Source organism: Anser cygnoides, chromosome 2 (assembly GCF_040182565.1).
Source record: "Anser cygnoides isolate HZ-2024a breed goose chromosome 2, Taihu_goose_T2T_genome, whole genome shotgun sequence".
NCBI classification, from domain to species: Eukaryota; Metazoa; Chordata; class Aves; order Anseriformes; family Anatidae; genus Anser; species Anser cygnoides.
In genome coordinates this window covers 129,804,197-129,823,803 of record NC_089874.1, presented here as the reverse complement: position 1 = coordinate 129,823,803, position 19,607 = coordinate 129,804,197, and the positions used below count along the sequence as shown (strand labels likewise).

Genomic DNA, 19,607 nt, shown 5'->3' with positions numbered 1-19,607 from the left:
CTTGCTGGCATTGAGTACCAGCACCTTCAACACTAAAAATCTAAATCTAATTCTAGTTGCTGGACTTCTACAAATACATGATGTGCATGTGTATTTGTGTATGTCATGAGAACGTTACTGCTAAAACTATAGCCAAGAAGCTCTCTTTTGCATTTCACCAGTGCCTGTGCTTTACTTATTTTGGAATTGGACTGTGATAGCAAAAAAGTCAGTGTTTTTTTTCATAGCAGCAAATTTATACATGCAAGTGACCAAAAGCACTGCAATTATTTAGTCATGTTCAGTCATATAGAAGCAAAATAGCTAACGTATCATAGGCCTTTGCAGGTCTCACTAGTGAAGAAGCATTTGCAACTAATTATCTCACCAGTAAGCACAATTTAATTAGCAAAGGAGTGAATTATTTCTAAAAGCGTGTCCTTTCTAGAGCCTCATTATTTGAAAAATTAAAACTGCTGTTCCTATTTAATGTATCTTGTTTTTCTGACAATTTTGGTGAAGAATGGGTTGTATAACTGTACTGATTTTGACTGGGATAGAGTTAATTTTCTTCATAGTTGCTGGTATGGTGCTATGTTTTGGATTTGTGACAAAAACAGTATTAATAACACGCCAACGTTTTAGTAGTTGCTGAGTAGCGCTTGCACTGTCAAGGGCTTTTCCGCTTCTCATGCTGCCCTCCAGTGAGCAGACTGGGGGAATGCACACTAAGATGGGAGGGGACCCAGCCAGGAGAGGCGACTCAGTGACCAGAGGGATATTCCACACCTTATGACATCATGCTCAGGAATAAGGGCTGGGGGAAAGAAGGAGGAAGAGGGATGGGGATGTTTTCTTCCTAAGTAACTGGTAGACATGATGGAGCCCTGCTTTCCTAGAAACAGTTAAACATCTGCCTGCTGACAGGAAGGAGTGAGTGAATTCCTGATTTTGCTTTGCTTGTGTGCAGTCCTGAGGACCTAAGGCACCCCATTTTCAGTGGAATGTATTTTTGATCTTCTACTGCTTGAACCTTCAAATGGGAAAGCCACAGTCATGTCCCTCAGCCACGCGGTACAGACACTCCACGGCCCTAGGTACACTGAGCTGGGCTCCTGTAGGTGGGCAGGAGCTACTGGAGGAAGCAGCTGCTCCAAACATCCTTTAACAAATTGGAAATAAGCAGGATCTGGCCAAGTTGTGAGTATTCCCAATACCACACACACATACTCCTTATATGATAGGGGACTGATCCTTTGCTAATGTGCTTACAGCAGTAAGTTTGCAACCAAACTTCTAAAGCACTAGGTGAGGGAGGATGTGCTAGTAAAATCCCTGGGCTAATTGGAAAAAAATGAAGAAAAAAGATGTTTACACGACCTAAGAACAATAAGAGGTATAGATGGCTAAATCTGAAGGTCTAGTGACTACAATGTGTCATTTGGGGTATGAAGAGAAAAGTATACTAACATATGTACAAGACCTCCTCATAAATAATATATCATTTCTAGCTATCAAATGGATAAGTGGTACAGCCTATCAGGCAGGAAGACCCAAGATATTCAGGCTGAGCTCTCTGCAATTTGAGCTTTCCCATCTATGAAGAATCAGGTAGTAACAGAAATGCACAGCTGTAAATGAATAGCCTCAACTTACAGAGATTTGAGCTTGATAAAGCCAAATCTTAGAACTACTATAGCGGAAATCAGTGAATTATGAGGGAACAAATCACTTCACTCAGCAAATAACGTTACCTAGTGGAAATGTAAATCTCTTGTGACTCCTGTCATCTGAAAAATGCATCCCTGTCCTGTTTGTAAACAAGAGGTGGCTAGACAGGGCAGCCCAGCGTAAGTCAGTATGATTGTCAGTGCCACAAGAGGTCCATGTGTCTAAGGATGCTCTGGTAAGTCCTTGATCCAAGGAAATACTTTTTTTTTTTTTAATTTTAAATTGTCTCCTTCCCTAAGGACCAAGAACCCATCTACAGATCCTTAAAAGATTCTGCCCTAAGAACAACCACAATTTGTGCACAAGGGATGACCAGGTGACAGTTTCAGTGCTGTCCTGTATAGCTTTTTCTTTAAAAAAAGATTTTTTTTTCTTAGCTGCACCCCCACTCCACTGAATTTGTCCTGATGCAGGTGGCAGCAGCAGTGGTGAAGGGAGTCACTGCAGGGGAAGGGGATGACATAACATTCAGCCTGATCAAAGTCATATTCTGGTTATTCTGCAACAAGTGAAAATTTGGAATCCACACAGAGTTCAAGCTGAGGTACATGAATACCAACAAGCTTCATGTCTCAAAGTTGTTCTAACTTACTGTAATTAACAGTGCCTTTTCAAGAAGCTACGATCACTGATACAGGCCTCACTGACTAGCCAGTGAAAGAATTGAGTAGTAGTAGTTCAGCTGTCTTTGTAAACAGAAACCTAGCACTTCCCTAAAATTGTCTACCCTTTATCAAAAATACTTCCTTTACCCAACACTTCCTGTTCCACACATCTTTTGCAACATCAGCAGTGAACAATGTTGTGTTAAACAAACAAACCAAAACTATTATTAAAAGGCCAGAGATCCCATTGGAATCATCTAGATCATCTCATTTCACAGCATGCCAGAAAACTTTCCTAAGTAAAATCTTTATAAAAGTACCACCGTTACGCTTGACCTACTGCACCAGTTAATTCAAACACTTCCAGCACAGAGACAATCACAACTGTTGTTACTTGTTGTAGTGATTAATTACATTTGCTGTTAGTCTTTTTTTTTGGTTTTCTGCTTTTAAAATTGGTTACAGCAGGCTTTCTTTACAGATAAGTTTCTTCACTTTAACACACAAATGAGCAGTCTGCTGTACAGGTAAATCAGAGACTGACCCATTTTTCCTCTTCACCAAGGAACTAAATTGATTAGTAAGTTGTCTCCCCACACAAGCCAACAAACTGCCTGTGCTCTGGGATGGCAGTTGTGTGGACTCCAGCACTGCTCTGTTACAAGCTACCCAGACTGGTTGAGAGCCCAGACATAAAGCAGCACTGTGCTTGAGCTAACATAATCACAGTGCCTGGCCCAGAGCAATCTGACCTCTGGCTAGCTCAGAACGCTGGCAGAGCAAACTTCAGTTTGCCAGACAGCCTGCGTAAATGCACCATCCCTTATCAAAAGATCTTGTTATGCCTTAGAGTCAATTTTGTTCTAACAATCTGCTTTCCCTTGTGCATGCTGGGACTTTCCTTTGCTCTGAAATTTTCTTCAAGGTCAAATATGTGGATTTTTTCTATACAAGTCTGACTAAATTCTGAAAACTCAGATTTTTTCAGACATTTAAGAAAATTGTCAGACTGATTTTAGACAACTCAAAGGACTGACCATACACATACAGAGAACAGGTTGAGTACAAACAGCTCCCTGACGTCTCTGTGATGCCTGCATCCCATAAGAGTTTAATTTAGGAATGAGAAAATCAAGTACATTTCCTTTCAATAGCACTCCAGACTGCTGTACGCAGTTAACTGAAAACACAGCAATGAAAGGCTGTAAACGGGCACTGAACCACTGCAGTGAAATGCCATTTACAAAACAAGAGCAAACAATGCCAACATTGAAAGAGGGACTGGGTGGAAAAGGAAGTTCTAGAAGTCAACAGCTCTGACATTCGCAGCATTCCTTCATGCATGTGGACTATCTTATATAACCCAGATAATTAAGTAGAGGTGCGGATTTATTGTCTAAAAGGCCAATTATCATGGCTTTCTATGCAATATTTATGAGGTCTTGCTAGTATGGCATAAATATCAGACAGAGCAAATGCATAGTTTTCTAAATGTTCAGATTAAGTTTTAATTTCTTTCAAGCTTTTATAATTTTTTCAGAGTTTTCTCTATTACCGGATGCCCTTTTCTATAGCTTTCTGTACATTCCATAAATTTACATTTCAAATAAGGTTGAATTTATAGTAACAGAATTAAGCATAGAGCATTTCTTTTTCTAGTGAGATATGTGCACAAGCCCTAGGTCTCAACTCAGTGTTTGTAGCTGTCTCCATCCATACTTCCTGAATAAATAGATAGGTGAATATAAAGCTGTCATTAATTCTGTATCAATTGTGGTCCAATTAGTTTCAAACTTCATGTTGTAAGCAAGACTGACTGAAGTATGCAAGCCTGTCAGCAACTGGCTGACAAGACATCTGTCCAAGTATGAAGTAAACATTTACTATGCTTGTGAATGCAACAGGCAAATCCTGTGAGCACTGATTTTTTTTTTTTTAGGCCACTGACTGTATTTGCAACTGCTGAAAGAGGCTCTCAGTGATGTAACTATTCCTAAGATTTGTGAGAAAGTAAAGAACTGTGTGTTTATATGTAGCTAGGGGCTCAACCTCCAATATATCACCATATCTTAACAACATTAGGACTCTCATTAGGACCTCAATCAATTTGAGGAAAGAATACAAATGAAGATTTAACCAATTCTTCAACTTCACTAAAAATTCTTAAAAAGATAGGAATAATTACAACTCTCCTCGAGGAGTGTCTGGAAAAAAAAAAACACATAAGCCAGTTCATCCTTCTGTATTATATGAAAAATTAAGTATCAAAATGAACACCAGAAGAATGAAACAGCCTGCACCAAAATGAACACATTTAGTTAATGACAGAAACTGTCAACAGAAAGACTCTATATTACTTCTAAAGAGATTCTCTTAAGAGGAATAAATTTATTTAACATTAATTTTGTTCAGAAGTGCTTTATCATTTTCTCATAAATGAAGAAAATGAGCCATATTCAAGATCAGTTTGTAACAGTTAGTCTCTAACATCAGATCAGCTTCAAACTCACTTTTATCAAGGAATACACGGCTGCACTTTTCAACTGTAGGAATTATAGCATTGCTGAATATAATGGAGTAGGTTTAATCATGAAGAGAGTTCAAATGACTATTTGAAATGTAGTGTTATAAAAAGCTACTATTTTTTGTTTATAAAAATCAAAACAGCTTCTCGAGTAAATATGTTTTTACCTCAGATAAAGTTTTGAATTATTAAGTTATTAAATCTCTATTCAGCTTCTAAGTTGGAGAAAGAAGGCTTTGATGTCTCATGGGCAAATGACATACTGAATTCTTTAACCCAAAGTTTTACTATTTTTATTTTTTATTTTTAAATAAAAACTTGCACATTTACAACTTCACAAAAACATCTAAAAAGACTCAGGCTAAGCTTTAGCAATAGTAATATTTGAACAAATTCAAATCTCACGAGCATTAGCAACAATACTTGAGATAGTATCAGAAATACTATTTTTTCCTAAGACAGAAATTAGAACTTAAACAGTCCCAAGAGCTATATAGCACAGCTTGAATAACGTAAAGAATCTTAAACCCAAGAATTTTGAATGCTGAGTCTAATACAGCTGGAAAAAAAAAATCTACTGCAGGTCAGATTCATTTTATCTCTACTTAGAATAGAAATCAAATACAAACCTGTCTTCTTCGGCCACAAGTCTGAGTATCTCCAAGTTCTTCCACATTTTGCAAGCTGTTCAGACCTAGAAAACAATTAACATACATCCAGATCTATAAGGAGTCAACATTAAAGCAGTACATTCTAGCCATTCTACAGTTCTATTTTACACGCTAACAATTATGTGAGACTACAATGTACTGTTTTGATATGCTTGGACAGAGTGGGAAAATTTCAGTGTTCATATATGAATACACTTTTATATATGTATACACAAAATCTCACCTTAGACCAAGGACTAAGTACTCTATGCAAGAAAGCAACTATTTTGTATGAGACAGAGCTCACAGAAGAGTTATTTTAAGCAATTAAATAAAAATTGCTAGGTACCAATGAAAAATTTTTATTTTACACTTGAAAAAATATTCTTACTATATGCATCTCTCTCAGTTTAGGTAGAGAGAATGGAAATTAACCAGTGATCAGAAATATTATACTTTTTATATAGGTTCTATCTTTTCCATAGAACATGTGTGAGGTTCTAACTGAGGCAAGTAACCATGCTATCCTAAGTGTTCACCCGTCCAAGCACAACAGAAGCAACAAATAACTGTGGGTAGATACGTAGGTATGTCAGACAGCAGCTAGCCACGTGTGGCTATAACATCATCTCTTTGTGGTAACAGGGTGCTAATGATTTTCAGAACCTACTTATAAGTGTGACAAAATCACACTTTTAAGAAAATAGTACTAGGATGATGCATGAACAGCCTAACCCCCTGCATTTTACACTACAACTTGTTTTTTTCAGTCAGACAGTCTCTTTCCTTCCTTCACCCCAACGTTATCTAGGTTGGATGCCCAAAAGAGACAAATCTTATTACTACTCTGTCAACTTTCTTCTGTACAGAATACCATAACTCTAGTAAAACAAACAAACAAAAAACACAGCGTAACAGAAAACGGTGAATGATTTTGCAAGATCAATTGCCAGGGAACTTTAAAACATTTTGTAAATGCAGCAACACTACTCCACACATGTAGAAACTCGCAGACAGAAATTAGGAGTTTTCTTCTCACCATAATCATGTTTATAGGAATCCAATCATATTGGAGAGCAGTTATCAAACCACCAACCCATTTGGAAAAACAATGTCTAACATGACTTTATTTTGAAAGTGTAAAAAATAAGCTAACACTCACTCTGAAGAACATTACTTGCTCTGCATTTCCTCTTTGAACGAAGCCTGCAAAGAATACAGAACTGAAGTAAAAATACAAAAAAAAAATATCATGAAGCATGTATGACCAAAAGCCACCCCAAAAAATCATTTTTACCTTCTAATGGATTTTGTTGCATCTTCAGGTAACTCATTTGTAGTACTTGGTTGCTCTTCTGTAAATCTTAAAATAAATAAAAATTATTTCCTAGACAGCAACTTGCCATTGATGTGAATCAACAGTATTTACATTAAATAAAATCCCAAGATTTCTCTACAGAAACAGAGGCATACAAACACTAACTGCATCAATCCACTTACTCATACTGCTACCATTAACCAGTACTGAAAGCCTTGAAGAACATGGAACTTGTTCATGTGAAGTAATTGCTTCCACAAATTTACAAAATTATGGGAACTACAGAATTCCTTAAACTTTTCCACAACATTACACACATTTATTTGAAGACATGATGCATTTATTTTACTTACCTTACTTTTTATTTGTTTGCACACTACATCAGTCAGTTTTCTTAACTAAATCATGCTAAGTATTGTAGGTATAAAACTGCAGAAAAACAAACTCTATCCTGACCAAAGACCAAAAAAACAAGTGGAAAAGCAAATGGCGATAAACCTAGAATATTAGCATTATTTAAAATAAAGTCAAAGGGGCAAAAAGGGAACCACGTTTCAAGTTCCCCCAGCATTTCTTATAAAAGTATGTATTTATTTTGAGGTTTTACATAGCCAGAGTCATACCCTATGTTCTGTCTATGAAGCTACATATTTATTTATCATAAAAGCAGTATCACTGAGCAAGTAGATCCTGCGTTTAGCTGTAAGGAAAAAAGTAACATACTGATTCCCTTTCCTTGTTCTCTCTCTTCTTCAGATGACCTATAGCCTGAAATTAAAGACTAAAACGAGCTCAATCAAGTGTAAAGGAAAACTTCTAAGAAGCATTTCAATGTTTTTATTGTTATACAAGACTGACAGCTGTTTAAACTGAAAATCGTGCATCTTCAGCAAGTATTTAAACTTAATGCCAAGCTATTTGATGTAAATGCCAAGAATAACAACTACAGAAAGGCTAATACTTAAAAATAGAGAATAAATTAGTAGTTCACTTTCTGTTAGAGAGTGATTTGGAATACAATGTCCTTCCTTCTACCTACTCTTAATTCTACAGGTTTCAAGTTACTATCCAAACATGTTCATGCCATGGTTTTGGCTGGGACAGAGTTAATTTTCTTTGCAGAGGCTCAGACAATGTTGTGCTTTGTATTTTTGATGCAAACAGTGGTGCTGACGCACAGATGTTTTTAGTTGTTGCAGAGCAGCATTTAGAGACAAGGACTTTTTCTTGTTTCTTACGCTGTCCTGCCAGCTGGAGGTACACAAGATGCTGGGAGGGGACACAGCCGGGACAGTTGACCCAGACTGACCAAAGGGATGTCCCACACCGTGTGGCATTGTGCTCAGCAACAAAAACTGGGGTAAAGAAGGGGGGAGGGGGAGCATTGGGAGTGATGGCGTTTGTCTTCCCACAAAGCTGTTATGTGCGTTGAGCCCAGCTCTCCTGGAAGTGGCTGAACACCTACCTGCCTGCCAATGGGAAGCAGCAAATGGATTCCTTGGTTTGCTTTCCTTGTGTGTGCAGCTTTATCTTTGCTTAGTGAACTGTCCTTATCTCCATCCATGAGTTCTTGCACTTTCACCTTTCCGATTCTCGCCCCCATCCCACCCGGGGAGAGTAAGCGAGCAGCTGAGTGGCAATGAGCTGCCTGACAGGGTTATATCTCAACAGTCCCTCAGCAATAAAATGTTAAATACATACCTTTGTGTTGTTTCCAAATTATTTTCTTCCTCTTCATTGGCATTCACAGTTATGTTCTGCAGCACTACTGCTTCTAGTCCTTTAGACTCTACCTGCTCCATGGCTGCCTGTGAGAAATGAAATTGATGCTTCAAAATTATAGCATCCAGTACATTAATCTTAGTATAAGCTGCTATTTATGTAAGTGTACTCTGTATCAGCTCTACTAATGGTACTTATTCCACAGACCCGTCAAAGGGTATTATCATTAAAATAATTTGTTTCAGAACAATTGTAATGAGGTAGGTTGAAATCCATCAAAATCTTTACCAGCCAGTAATTCAGAGAAATTTTAGTCAAAGTCACAAGTAATATTTATATGAACTGAACATACAGATGATGTGTGAAATACATTACAGAGATCAAGACTGCAAATACTACTGAAGTACTCTAAAGTCTTTTTTAAGACTAGAGTACAAATTGGAAACGGACAGCCCTCACAAGCTCATCTAGTTACACTGACTTTAGAGCGTGGCAAGATCAAGAATACTTACAACACTTTCTAAGGTATGTCCAATCAAACTTTAAGCTTGCAAAACAACTTTTCCTGTATTCACAAAAAATAGTTTAACATCCTATCCTGCCTAAATTATTGTAGCCACAAACCAAGATGATTCCTCCTCCTTTCCCAAGGAGAGAGGGATAGTTCATTACTCTATAAAATTTCTAGAGTATTATGAGGTTAGTACTTTTCCCCAAAGTTCCTTTTATCTACTTGATATAATAACACCTTAAAAAAAAACCAACTTAGTCTATATGATGTCATTCATGCCACTTTGCCACTAACGTTCTTCTCTACTATCTTAATGCCTACTTACCACTCAAGTGATATAAAAACTAGCTGTGCACCATCATTACTAAGCAGAGCCAACCACTTTCCATCTAACACTGTCTATACAACCCAGAAGAAGATCTGTTTAGCAGTGCTCAAAGATGACTAAAAATCATAGCAATTCAGAGTTGACAAGTTCACTGCAGGCCCAACATTAATTCTTTTTCTGCTTAGCCAGTTGCTCCCATTTTTCATCCATTTCTTCTTTCAGGGCTTGCTTTTGCATCCTGTTAGTTTTTTGTCATCTGTCCAATTTTCAGTCTTCTTGAAATCTTAACTTGTCCTTCACAGTAACTTGCAGAATCTCTCAACATTTGTAAGAACCGGATAACGTAAAAGCAGTCTCTATTTCATTAATTCAAACATGAAAATACTGAAAGTTTTTTTCTGGTTACAGAATACTTCCACTCCCAGAAGAATATATTTCACTGTCAGAAATTCCGTAACTACCCAACTTACCACACCTTTCAGCTGTTAATTTTCAAAATTCTGTCTTTACAGTTGTTGATGGTACCAAAACATGAGTGGAAGTGGGAATGTTTCCATATAAATAATCAGTAGAAATGATTTAATAAAAAAAGAACTGACTAATAATAATGCATTTTAAAATGTAACAGCAACTTTCAGATTGTACTTCTCCCTAAAACTAATTCTTTTGAAAGAATACTAAGTTATTACACAGAAAAATTTAAAAGTATTCCCTGAGTGAATCTATTTGGCTGGTCTTTCTTTGGCATTGAAGTATCTGCAGATCGTTCTTAGGGTAGTTTACCTCGAAGTTTCTTGAAGTGCAAGAATTTCATTGACAGCAGGAGCTGCAACCTTGTAGATTCCAAACTTGATAGTAAGCTAGAAAAGGCAGCCTAGAAAACAGTCTAGCAATGCAGACCTTTTTATATTTCCACATACAGCACAAGAAGAAAGAGAGACAAACAGTTAAAGCTAAAGTGGTTTTCTGCAGAGAACACAGCATACACTGCTGGAAAACAGTTATTTGCATTATACAGTAAAGAGTGAACTCTTTACACCATGCTATCCTCTACATCCAGGAGTAATTCAGGCTAAAATGAAAAGATTTCAGAAGTAGTAATATTGCAACTTTGGTGCAGACTGTAGGAAGGATGTGCATACAGGCAGTAGAGATGCAACACAGGGCCCAGGAAAGCTAGTAGGGAGTTTTGGGCCTTCTCTTGACATCTCCAAACCTCCCTCTCTTCTTAGACTCAAATAAATTGCTTTGAAAAATAAACTCGAGAACTGGCAGCTGAGTAAGACCATTAAAAAGTATTCCTCATATTATACTCTGAATCCATTTGAGAGGTTCTCTAGTCTCTCTGGTAATAAAATGAAAACCCCAGAGGAACTTCAAGTTTGTTTATTTAGAATTTACCTCTTATTACCTTTAGATGTCTGTGTTTTTGTAATTGAGTGACTCAATGTTCTTTTATAGTGAGTAAACATATGGGAAATTCTTCACAATCCTCCTGAAGATGAACTGCAGGAGGAATGTTGTTCTTGCCAATTTTAAATCACTTTTGAGCAAGATGGTTTGTAAGGAGCTTTTTTTATTTACAGGAAGAAGCAGTAAGAGTTTTCAATCTCTAACTCCTCTGACATTCCTAAAGCTTTTAAACAAATTAACAGGTCTTGATCTTTCACTGTTAATATGAGAAATCTTATAGACTTAAGCAAGGCAAAATAAACATGAAATATAGTTACGTTATCTTTCAAGGAGTTCTAAGATCAGAACTGGCCCTCTTCCTCTGGAATCTTATTCCTACTAACTTTCTCCTAATCATATATTCAACCTTTTTTTTTTTTTTTTTTCCAATTAATAAGATCAGCCGCAGAAAGACAAAGCTTCCCTTTCATCTAAGGCAGTGTAACCTAGTGTACACTGCCTAGTGTAAACAGTTTCCTTGAAAGTATGTATCTCTTTTGAAATAAGTTTTCGAAAATAGTTTGACATACCTGTAGTAAGAAGTTTTTTTCATTTTCTTTCATGAAACGTTCGATGTAAGACTTGACTTTACTTATCAAAAGATCGTAATTGAAGCTTTGGAGAAGGGGAATATACGGATCCTTGCTTTTGATTACGGTTGCCAGCTTCACCCTTAAAGGCTAAAAAAAAGCACACTTTCATATGTCATATATATATATATATGTATCTTGCAGTAATCTTAGCACCTATGATAAATAGGACACATACAAAGCTAAAAAAGATTGTTACGTAGTCTTCTGAATAAATTCACGCTACAGTTTGAAAGGGTTCTACTGTGAACTAGGCACAACGCCAGGAGTTCGCTTTGTTTACATGCTCAACAAATAATAGGTGTAACCTCCCAGAGATGCACACTTTCTTTCCATTTATGAATAACGTTGAAAGCAGTGTGGTCAATGGAGCAAAACGTACACCCAGAAAGGGCCACTCATTACTAGGTTTCTTTTCTCATTTACTGCCTCTGCAGACTGACACTGAAAGGGGTCTACAGTGTTCAGGAAAAGGACTACTAAGTACAGTAGCATTACAGGCACAGAAATAATTAATCACAACATTATGTTTGTCTACCAACCACTCTGAATCATGCAGAGCGCAATACAGCCAGTATCTAACTTGTGTACAGGCTGCACTCTTGTTTACCAACTTGAATACTACTATTACCTCAGCCTACATTTTCTGAATAGCTGAATCTTCTTAAAAATTTATCTGAATAATATGTTATACACACGCTACTATTTATGTAGAACACATGTTCTAATATACCAGAGGAACAAACAGGCAGCATTTTTGTCTGTCTTCTTTTCGCCTGCAGTCCTTGCCTTCCTTTGTTCTTTTCTTCATCCTGTTTTCCTCAATGGTGTAGCACACTACAAGGCATCACGTTTTGCCTCCACAAAATGCAAAGGTTCCTCTAGTTTATCATACACAGCTATTATGGGGGTGGGGAAAATCAGGGGATAGTCAGTACTTCTATCTTTTAGCTGACAAATGAAGTACAAGTAAAGAAGGACCTACGCAAGCACTGCACACATTCAAAAGAGAGGTCAAAAGCCTATATACAATCTGCTTCTTTTTTCTCCCTATTTTTCAGCCTCCTATAAGCAGTCCCCATTATTGCAATGGTCTATAGGTTGCTAAAGTCATTACTATAAGCGGACTTACGGTTTTCAGCAAATTCAAGCATGTGCATTAGCTATTATTTTGAACAGACAGGCACTTAGACTTGCATCTTCATGAAGCAACGACCATAAAACCAGGAAGGGCCCGACCCAGATGTTATCTGGTCCAGAGAACAACATCCACTCTATGTTATGGATGTTAATCACCCTTCCTTCCTTCTGATGTTTCAACCTGTAGAACACTAACCAATGGAGAAGACAAATAGAGCACACTCCAAAGACTCAGAAAAAGTCAACAGCCCAATTAGAGCAGTGGACCCACCATTTCTTTACCAGTGTGTTTATACTGTGAAAACTGCAGCATCACCTTCTCAGAATCCCTCATCTCTCATTCAAAGTGGGAAAGAAGATTAAGTTTAGACCGCTGCTGCCCACAGTGAAGAACGAATGCTGTGGAAAGCAATCATTTTACTACCCCAAATCATGCATTATTTCTATCATTTCCCTTTCTCCAAATATACTTTTGCACTGAGAGCTACCACAAGTGTGAAAGTGATTTCACCTAGTGTAATTAGGATAAAGCTATGGAAGTAGCATTTGGCACCTTTGGGAAACTGTTCCCTTTTTCTCCTCTAAAACAAGAAAAAAAAGAGCACATTACTACCTTATCTGATTCCGAGTCTGCAAACAGCCTTTCGAGAACTTCAGCAGCCTCCTTAAAATATCCTTTTTCCATATGGACTGCTACAGCCTGCAATCAATATAGTTACACTTAAAAGACATACTGAAATACATTTCACCTGAAAAAGAAAAACAAAAACCCACCACCACCAAAGAAAAACAACAACAACAATGGAAGTCACACTTCTGTAATTTTGTGAGACTTTCAAAATCTTGAGGTCTATACATTTAGAAGCGGAACCAACAATTAGTGAGTTATTACAGTTAGTTCTGAAATAACATTAAACATCTTGTATAAAGACCAGGGATTTAAAGGCAAATCTGATGCAAATTTTCCCTTACTTACCTTTTTCCTCTCCCTTACCATTGCTTCCATCTTCCCCTGAAGGACATTTTCAGTCCCAACAGTTGTGAAATTTCCCTCATGTGCAACTAAATAGAGTGCTCTCCTTTGCAACAGTAATAAAAATGTCAAGTGATCACATTAAATGCAGTTAAAACGAGGACACATCCAATTCAGTATTGCACTGAAGCACATTTGTGATAATGCATGTAATATTTCAGACAATGATTCAAAAAAACAAACCCAAAACAACTGGTAATTATTTCTTGTTAAGCACAGACATTTTGTAGCTATCTCCAAATAAAAAAACACTTAGAAGACCGAATACAAACTGTTCTGTCTTAACTCCAGTTCAACAGCACCTCTACACTTACTTCTATCACGTTAGGAAAGAACAGCAAAATGGAGCTGTTAAAGAGTTTCTGATCATATAACAGTTTCATCACGAGAAAGTTTTAAGGAAAGTTAAAACAGGGGAGAGTTTTAAGGAAATTCAGAGCAGGTCAAGATTTTTTTTTTTCAAATGTTTTTAATCTTAAAATGCATTTTTCATAAAAGAAAAAAAACCCACCACCACCATCATTACCAGGAACAGGTTAGTTTTTACATGTTTCTCACTGAAATCAAGTATTCTAATACTGAGATTTATTTGTAAGCCAAAAAACCTCATCTGAAATGAAAGCTATTCAAGCTATATTTTAAAGCTCAAGATATAAATGTTTTGAAATTGATATATCAATTGATATATATTTTTTAAATTGTCCCAGTTTGAAATTCTTTCAAAACCTGCCAAACAGGAACCAATCTAGATAGGGAAAGGTCCCACGTACAGCTTTGTTTATACTGTAACTGAAAACAGAACAAACTCGGAAAATTCAGTTCAGATTGTTCATAGCCCAAGCTCTGTTTTAGCAGAATGGATAGCTAGCATCCTGAAGTGTTCTGAATAAATAACACAGACCTGAATTTGAATCAAGCGACGAATATCTTCATGAAGCTTATCAAGTTTACTTTCTTCCCTCTCAAGTAAAGTCCAAAAAGACAGAGCAGATTCCAAAGGTGAAATTCTTGGATCCTTTTCAAAATTGCATTCTTAGGGAAAAAAAAATAGAAATTGGTATTTAAAACAAAACTTAAAGGAGGAAGCTAAGTATATTTCATTATGTATACACAATGAAGTCCTATGTACTATAAATCATTACAAATCCTTTCTCCTCAAATAATTTTTAGTCTCCCTTTTCAGGTGTGTTTAAGAGACTTGAAGGAATCTTCTCCTCTTTAGAGCCTCTTTCTTCCTGATGTTTCTAATAACCATACTGTTGCATTTTTAAGAGAGATTATGCATTTTCTACTTATCGTTCAATTAAAATGCTACTTGCAATAGTGCTACGTTTAGCATTATGAATTGGGGATGGTATTAATAATGCTTTTACAATAAGCTTGGCATCAGTTATCAAAACATTTAGTATTGCTGCTTTGGATTTTGTAACACAACACAATCCTGATCTCTCTGTACTACCACGTCTTAACTTTTTGTTTTATTTGAACAGGTTAAAGTGAGAGGGAAATTCAAACAGCGTAACACAGGACTGTTCACTGAAAAAGCAGAAGCAGCCATGTCATTGAGCTAATATCAAGGTTTGGGAAAATTCCCAGCAAGCAGGTTCAGTGACCAGTTCCGGCCAAAACACAGCCTAGCCAAATAACCACCCCCTCAACACTCTACAGTTTCCCTGTCTGATCAATACATGGCTTGGGTTGGAAGGGGCGTTAAAGATCATACAGTTCCAACCACCCTGCCATGGTCAGGGACACTTCCCACCAGAGCAGGTTGCTCCAAGCCCCATCCAAACTGGCCTTAAACACTTCCAAGGATGCGGCATTAAATTAAAGCAGAGTAACTGCTTTTAATTTTATAAAAGCAAGCCTTTGTGGCACTGCTAGGCTAGAATACGGTTTTGTCCTTCAATGCTTATGCTGGCAAGACTGCTTTTAAAGTTCTTAAATCTCATCAAGTTTTATCAAGCAGCACAGAAGTTAAGTCTTACAAAAACTTGTGCATGGGCACAGAAGCAGCTCAGCCAAATCAGTGAGTTGTGGCTAACTTACAGCCAAACAGAAGACACAACAATGAATAAAAATCCCAAAGACCTGCTGCCAGCTGAAAGCCTTATGACCTTCCGTAAAAAGAAAGGCCATCAACCTTTTCATCCATATTCTTGCTCCTACTGTCTGTCTCACTTCAATTTCTAGATTTACATTTGTAGAAAGGAATGCCCCCTCTGCACTTTACACTTGCAGATATTGCTCACTAAGGACCAGTCAGTCTTCTCAAGTATATTTCTTTTGTCAATGCTGCTGTGACAGGAAGACCCACAATTTGAGCAGCATATAAGCATTCAAACTCTGTGCAATAAAATCATCACAGGATAATGCTGGTCCTGCATATAGCTCAGGTGCATGTGGAACACTAGCAGTCCAAGTGTAGAGATTTCTGCCATTTTATACACACATTAGAAGCAATGCGAAAGCATATCTAATACGCATCTATGCAAGTTCATTCAGATCTACTTAAACAGCAAGTGGCAAAAAAAAAATAAATCAGAGTATTTACCAAGTCTTTTTCCATCTGCAATTCTTATCAAAAGCTGACAGAGGTACACTGTTTTTTTCTGATGTGTAGCTATTTTGGAGAAGCCATTAATAACAGCTGGAAAAGAAGAGGAAAAGTTAAGTCAGTCTTGCTCCAGCAGTGCCACAGTGTGGCTAGAAATATACTAGACACTGCATTATCAGACTAAAAATGCTTCATAAAACCCCTAATGGATTAGAAATTTAGCAGATTATCAGTTAATGTTCTTCCCTGTTCTAAGAACATAAGTCATATTTAAGCACTTGACCAGAAAAAGGTATTCCTCTTGCAGTTCACAACAGTAGCTTAGAAGTGGCAAGATGCATCCAGAGGCTTATGTTTTTTTTGTTTTTTTTTTTTAAACCTTAAAAGAACACCACAGTATTTTACATAAACAAATAAAAGTTTGTTTTGCTCACTGGCTTACCAGGAAAGACCGACAACTATCTGCTCCAGAGAACATTTCCGTGGAGTGCCCACCCCGCCGAGCCCCAAGCAGACTGCTAACGCTTACAATGTTGCTGTGGCAACTGGCAGACCAAACACAGTAAAAGCTACCAGAGCTTAGGCAGAAAACTAAACCCACAAGGGAAATCTTCCTCACGGGGTTGGAAGGTCACAAGGATTACTGTATATTTTAGACAGGGAGCTGTGGTGAGATAATTTTCATCACACTGATTACTGTGAACTTCACATTTTAACATGCTGTATGAATTTGTCCTCACACCATTACATGGAAGCATTCAAAATGAAAAGCAAAGAACCTGTCAAGCTGCTCACCTAAGACAGCTGCACACTGAGCACCCTGCTTCAGGACATTTCAGAGGCAGCCTAGAGAAAGCCAGAATTGTGCAGCAGGGGGCCCCCCACACCACCCCCCAGTTTTGCACTGACACAACCGGGACACATCACGCATTGGTTTCCTCGCACGTACTTGGCTTCCTTGCTTTGTAGTGTATGAGCATCCCCTAGGGAACAATGGATAAGTATCCAATTACAAACTAATTAAAAAAGCCCTGAACGACTACCTAATCTAATATCAAGCAGGATATTGTCATTTGGGCTTCGAAGAACACATTTTCAATTCTGTTTCTGTGAGGACAGGGGGTGCAAGAGCTCTAGCTAAAATAGGAAGTGAAAAAAAAAAAAAGAACATTGCGTAGAATAGTAGTTAAGTGCCACTAATCACAGTCACAAATTTATGCATCTCCCATAGCAGACAACGCAGTTCAGCTTCAGAAAGCTTGGATAATGAGTTCGTTGCTAGAGATAGTTACTATCCCCATGCCCTGAAGATGGAGCCAGAGCTTGGAAGTTTCTGAAGCAGGAAGAAGGCTGCAGCTGAGCAATGCAACAGAAAAAGGAGGTCAATTTGGCAAGTGGCTTGAGATCATTCAGCTTTCTCCACTCCTCCATGTGCTTTTAGGGTGCACCTCCACTAGAGCGTTAATTCAGGGCAGGGCTGCGTTTTTCAATAAAACGTCCTGTGCTTTGGTTCGTATCACAAAGCAGTCTTGATTACATGCACTAAATTCCTTTAGAGCTATTCCACGGGAGAAGAAACCTCGATGTGTTTACAGAGTGGACAACAGGTCCTTAGCACCAACTATTCACAAGTAATGCAGACAAACAGAAATCGAAACAGACTTAGTAAACTTTTCTAGATTCTGTTTCTCTGTTAATTCATTTGTTAGAAGTGCCCCTGAATATAAATTTGAATATAAATTGCTCCCCTCACAATGGCCTCTCAAATATACTTCATTTCATTAGCTTTTCATTAGAAATTCTAGAAATCCCGTTCCTTGCCATGTAGATACTTAAACAAGCTAGGTAATAAGACACGTCAATGCAGGATAAGGTAGGCAAGGCACATAACCTTGCCATGCTGTCTTTGAACCACAGACGACCTAGACAGGTAAGTTATTTCTACTTGGTAGTGTACTGAGCTGTACATAAAAAAATATTTATCTCGTAACAAAATAGATCCTTTTATTGCTTTAGCCATCCTACATTTTTGCACTTGCTTCAGTTTGAACCAACCTCCCTGCTGACAGCCAACCAGTATTTCAGTAGGGTCTCTTTCTGTTGGATGCAACATTAATAGTTCTCTATTCCCAACAACAAAAATAGTTTTCTAATGCAGTCTTACCGGTGCACTTAGCTTCTTCCATAGATTATTTTACTCTTGACTTAATAACCTTACAGCACCAGCATGCTCAACTCTTTCTGTTAATGAACTCTCACATTCCAGATTTTCTATTACTTCCCAGTTCTATGTAACTTTGTATTCTGCACAAATATTAATTGCAAAAATTGTTTCTACTAATACAATCTCCTAAAGTCTTCCCATTCTCCCTGAGATATTCCAGTCTACAATATTCCTTTTCTCTGCTTCCTATCTGTCTTCATGAAATTTCATACAATTCTCCTACTGAGCCGCAGTCCCAAGGCTGAGAAGCACCATTAATAATGAAATCTAGCAGCCCCCCCATTTGATGTATTTCATTATCTTCAGATTTCTTACCTCTTGCTATTTCTCATATTAATCTCTTTACTATTCATTCTGCATACCATGGTATTCAGTTCATTGTGAATTTTTAAATAAGTCATACTTATTGACTATTTTCTTGACCATTTACTTTGGTCAAGAAAAAAAAAAATCCCCCGAAGATCTAACCTGGTATCTTCATATTTTTTTTTCCCCAACAGATAAAATCACTGTAAATCCATCAAATCTGAGATCAAGACAATTTGTTCTAACTGTTAACAATCCTCACTCTTAAATGTTCCTCATTTCAAATATGTCTTTCCATTCACAATCTAGCCATTAGGCTTTGTTCCACCTGCATCTGACGGACTGTAAGTACTTCAAAACCTTCTAGCATTCTACCAGAAGCCAGGACATAAACTCAGGAACCCGGTGTATTTAAGTTACGCTAACTTTTGCATCTCCAAACTAAACCCTCTTCAACCTTTCAGTCGCCGTGCGCCACCAGCACCGGAGGCCTCAGGTTCTGTAACTGAGGATGGCACATTAACCACACTACACCCGCACGCTTCACAGCACCAAGGTGATGGAGTCAGGCCGAGCAGAGCCCGCCCTCAGTACCCAGCAGCTCGGAGGCTCCCCAAGTCTCCTGAGCCGCCACCCGCCCCCACTGAGGGGACCGACAGCCCCGTCCTGACGGGGAAGGGACGGAAGGAGCCCCCTCACCCTCCGCCACGGCCCTCCACCGCCTGAACTCGGCGGCGCGGCCCTCCGCGAAGTGCCGGCACAGGCAGCAGCAGCTCAGCTCCAGCACCCAGCCCGCCGCCACCGACTCCGCCGCCGCCACCAGCGCCGCTGGGTCCCCCGAGGCGCGGCCGCTCCCGGCCGCCTGGGCGCCTTCCGCCGCCATCTTGGAGCTCGCCCGCCAACGCGCCCCTCGCCCCGCCCCTCCGCGCCCGGCAGC

The 19,607-nt window shown here is 38.3% G+C and overlaps 1 protein-coding gene and 1 long non-coding RNA gene across 4 annotated transcripts in view; one reads left to right on the top strand and one right to left on the bottom strand.

The window, feature by feature from the left end:
- TERF1 (telomeric repeat binding factor 1) overlaps positions 1 to 19,607 on the bottom strand; it is a 26,874-nt gene extending 7,267 nt beyond the window's left edge. For 2 of the 3 annotated variants that reach the window (XM_048077008.2, XM_048077009.2), the window contains exons 1-9: positions 19,370 to 19,606; positions 16,138 to 16,233; positions 14,485 to 14,615; positions 13,164 to 13,250; positions 11,351 to 11,500; positions 8,509 to 8,615; positions 6,787 to 6,852; positions 6,652 to 6,695; positions 5,469 to 5,533 (exon numbers count right to left, since the gene is read on the bottom strand). In XM_048077008.2, the coding sequence (XP_047932965.1) occupies positions 5,469 to 5,533; positions 6,652 to 6,695; positions 6,787 to 6,852; positions 8,509 to 8,615; positions 11,351 to 11,500; positions 13,164 to 13,250; positions 14,485 to 14,615; positions 16,138 to 16,233; positions 19,370 to 19,553 (930 nt within the window). In that variant the 5' untranslated portion in view covers positions 19,554 to 19,606. Of the gene's footprint in view, positions 1 to 5,468; positions 5,534 to 6,651; positions 6,713 to 6,786; positions 6,853 to 8,508; positions 8,616 to 11,350; positions 11,501 to 13,163; positions 13,251 to 14,484; positions 14,616 to 16,137; positions 16,234 to 19,369 lie in introns of all 3 variants that reach the window. The other variant, XR_007168408.2, reaches the window with a different exon arrangement.
- On the top strand, positions 577 to 7,770 carry LOC136790194 (uncharacterized). The gene is made up of 3 exons (XR_010829716.1): positions 577 to 1,179; positions 2,124 to 2,254; positions 7,564 to 7,770. It is a non-coding gene; the product is annotated as an uncharacterized lncRNA (long non-coding RNA).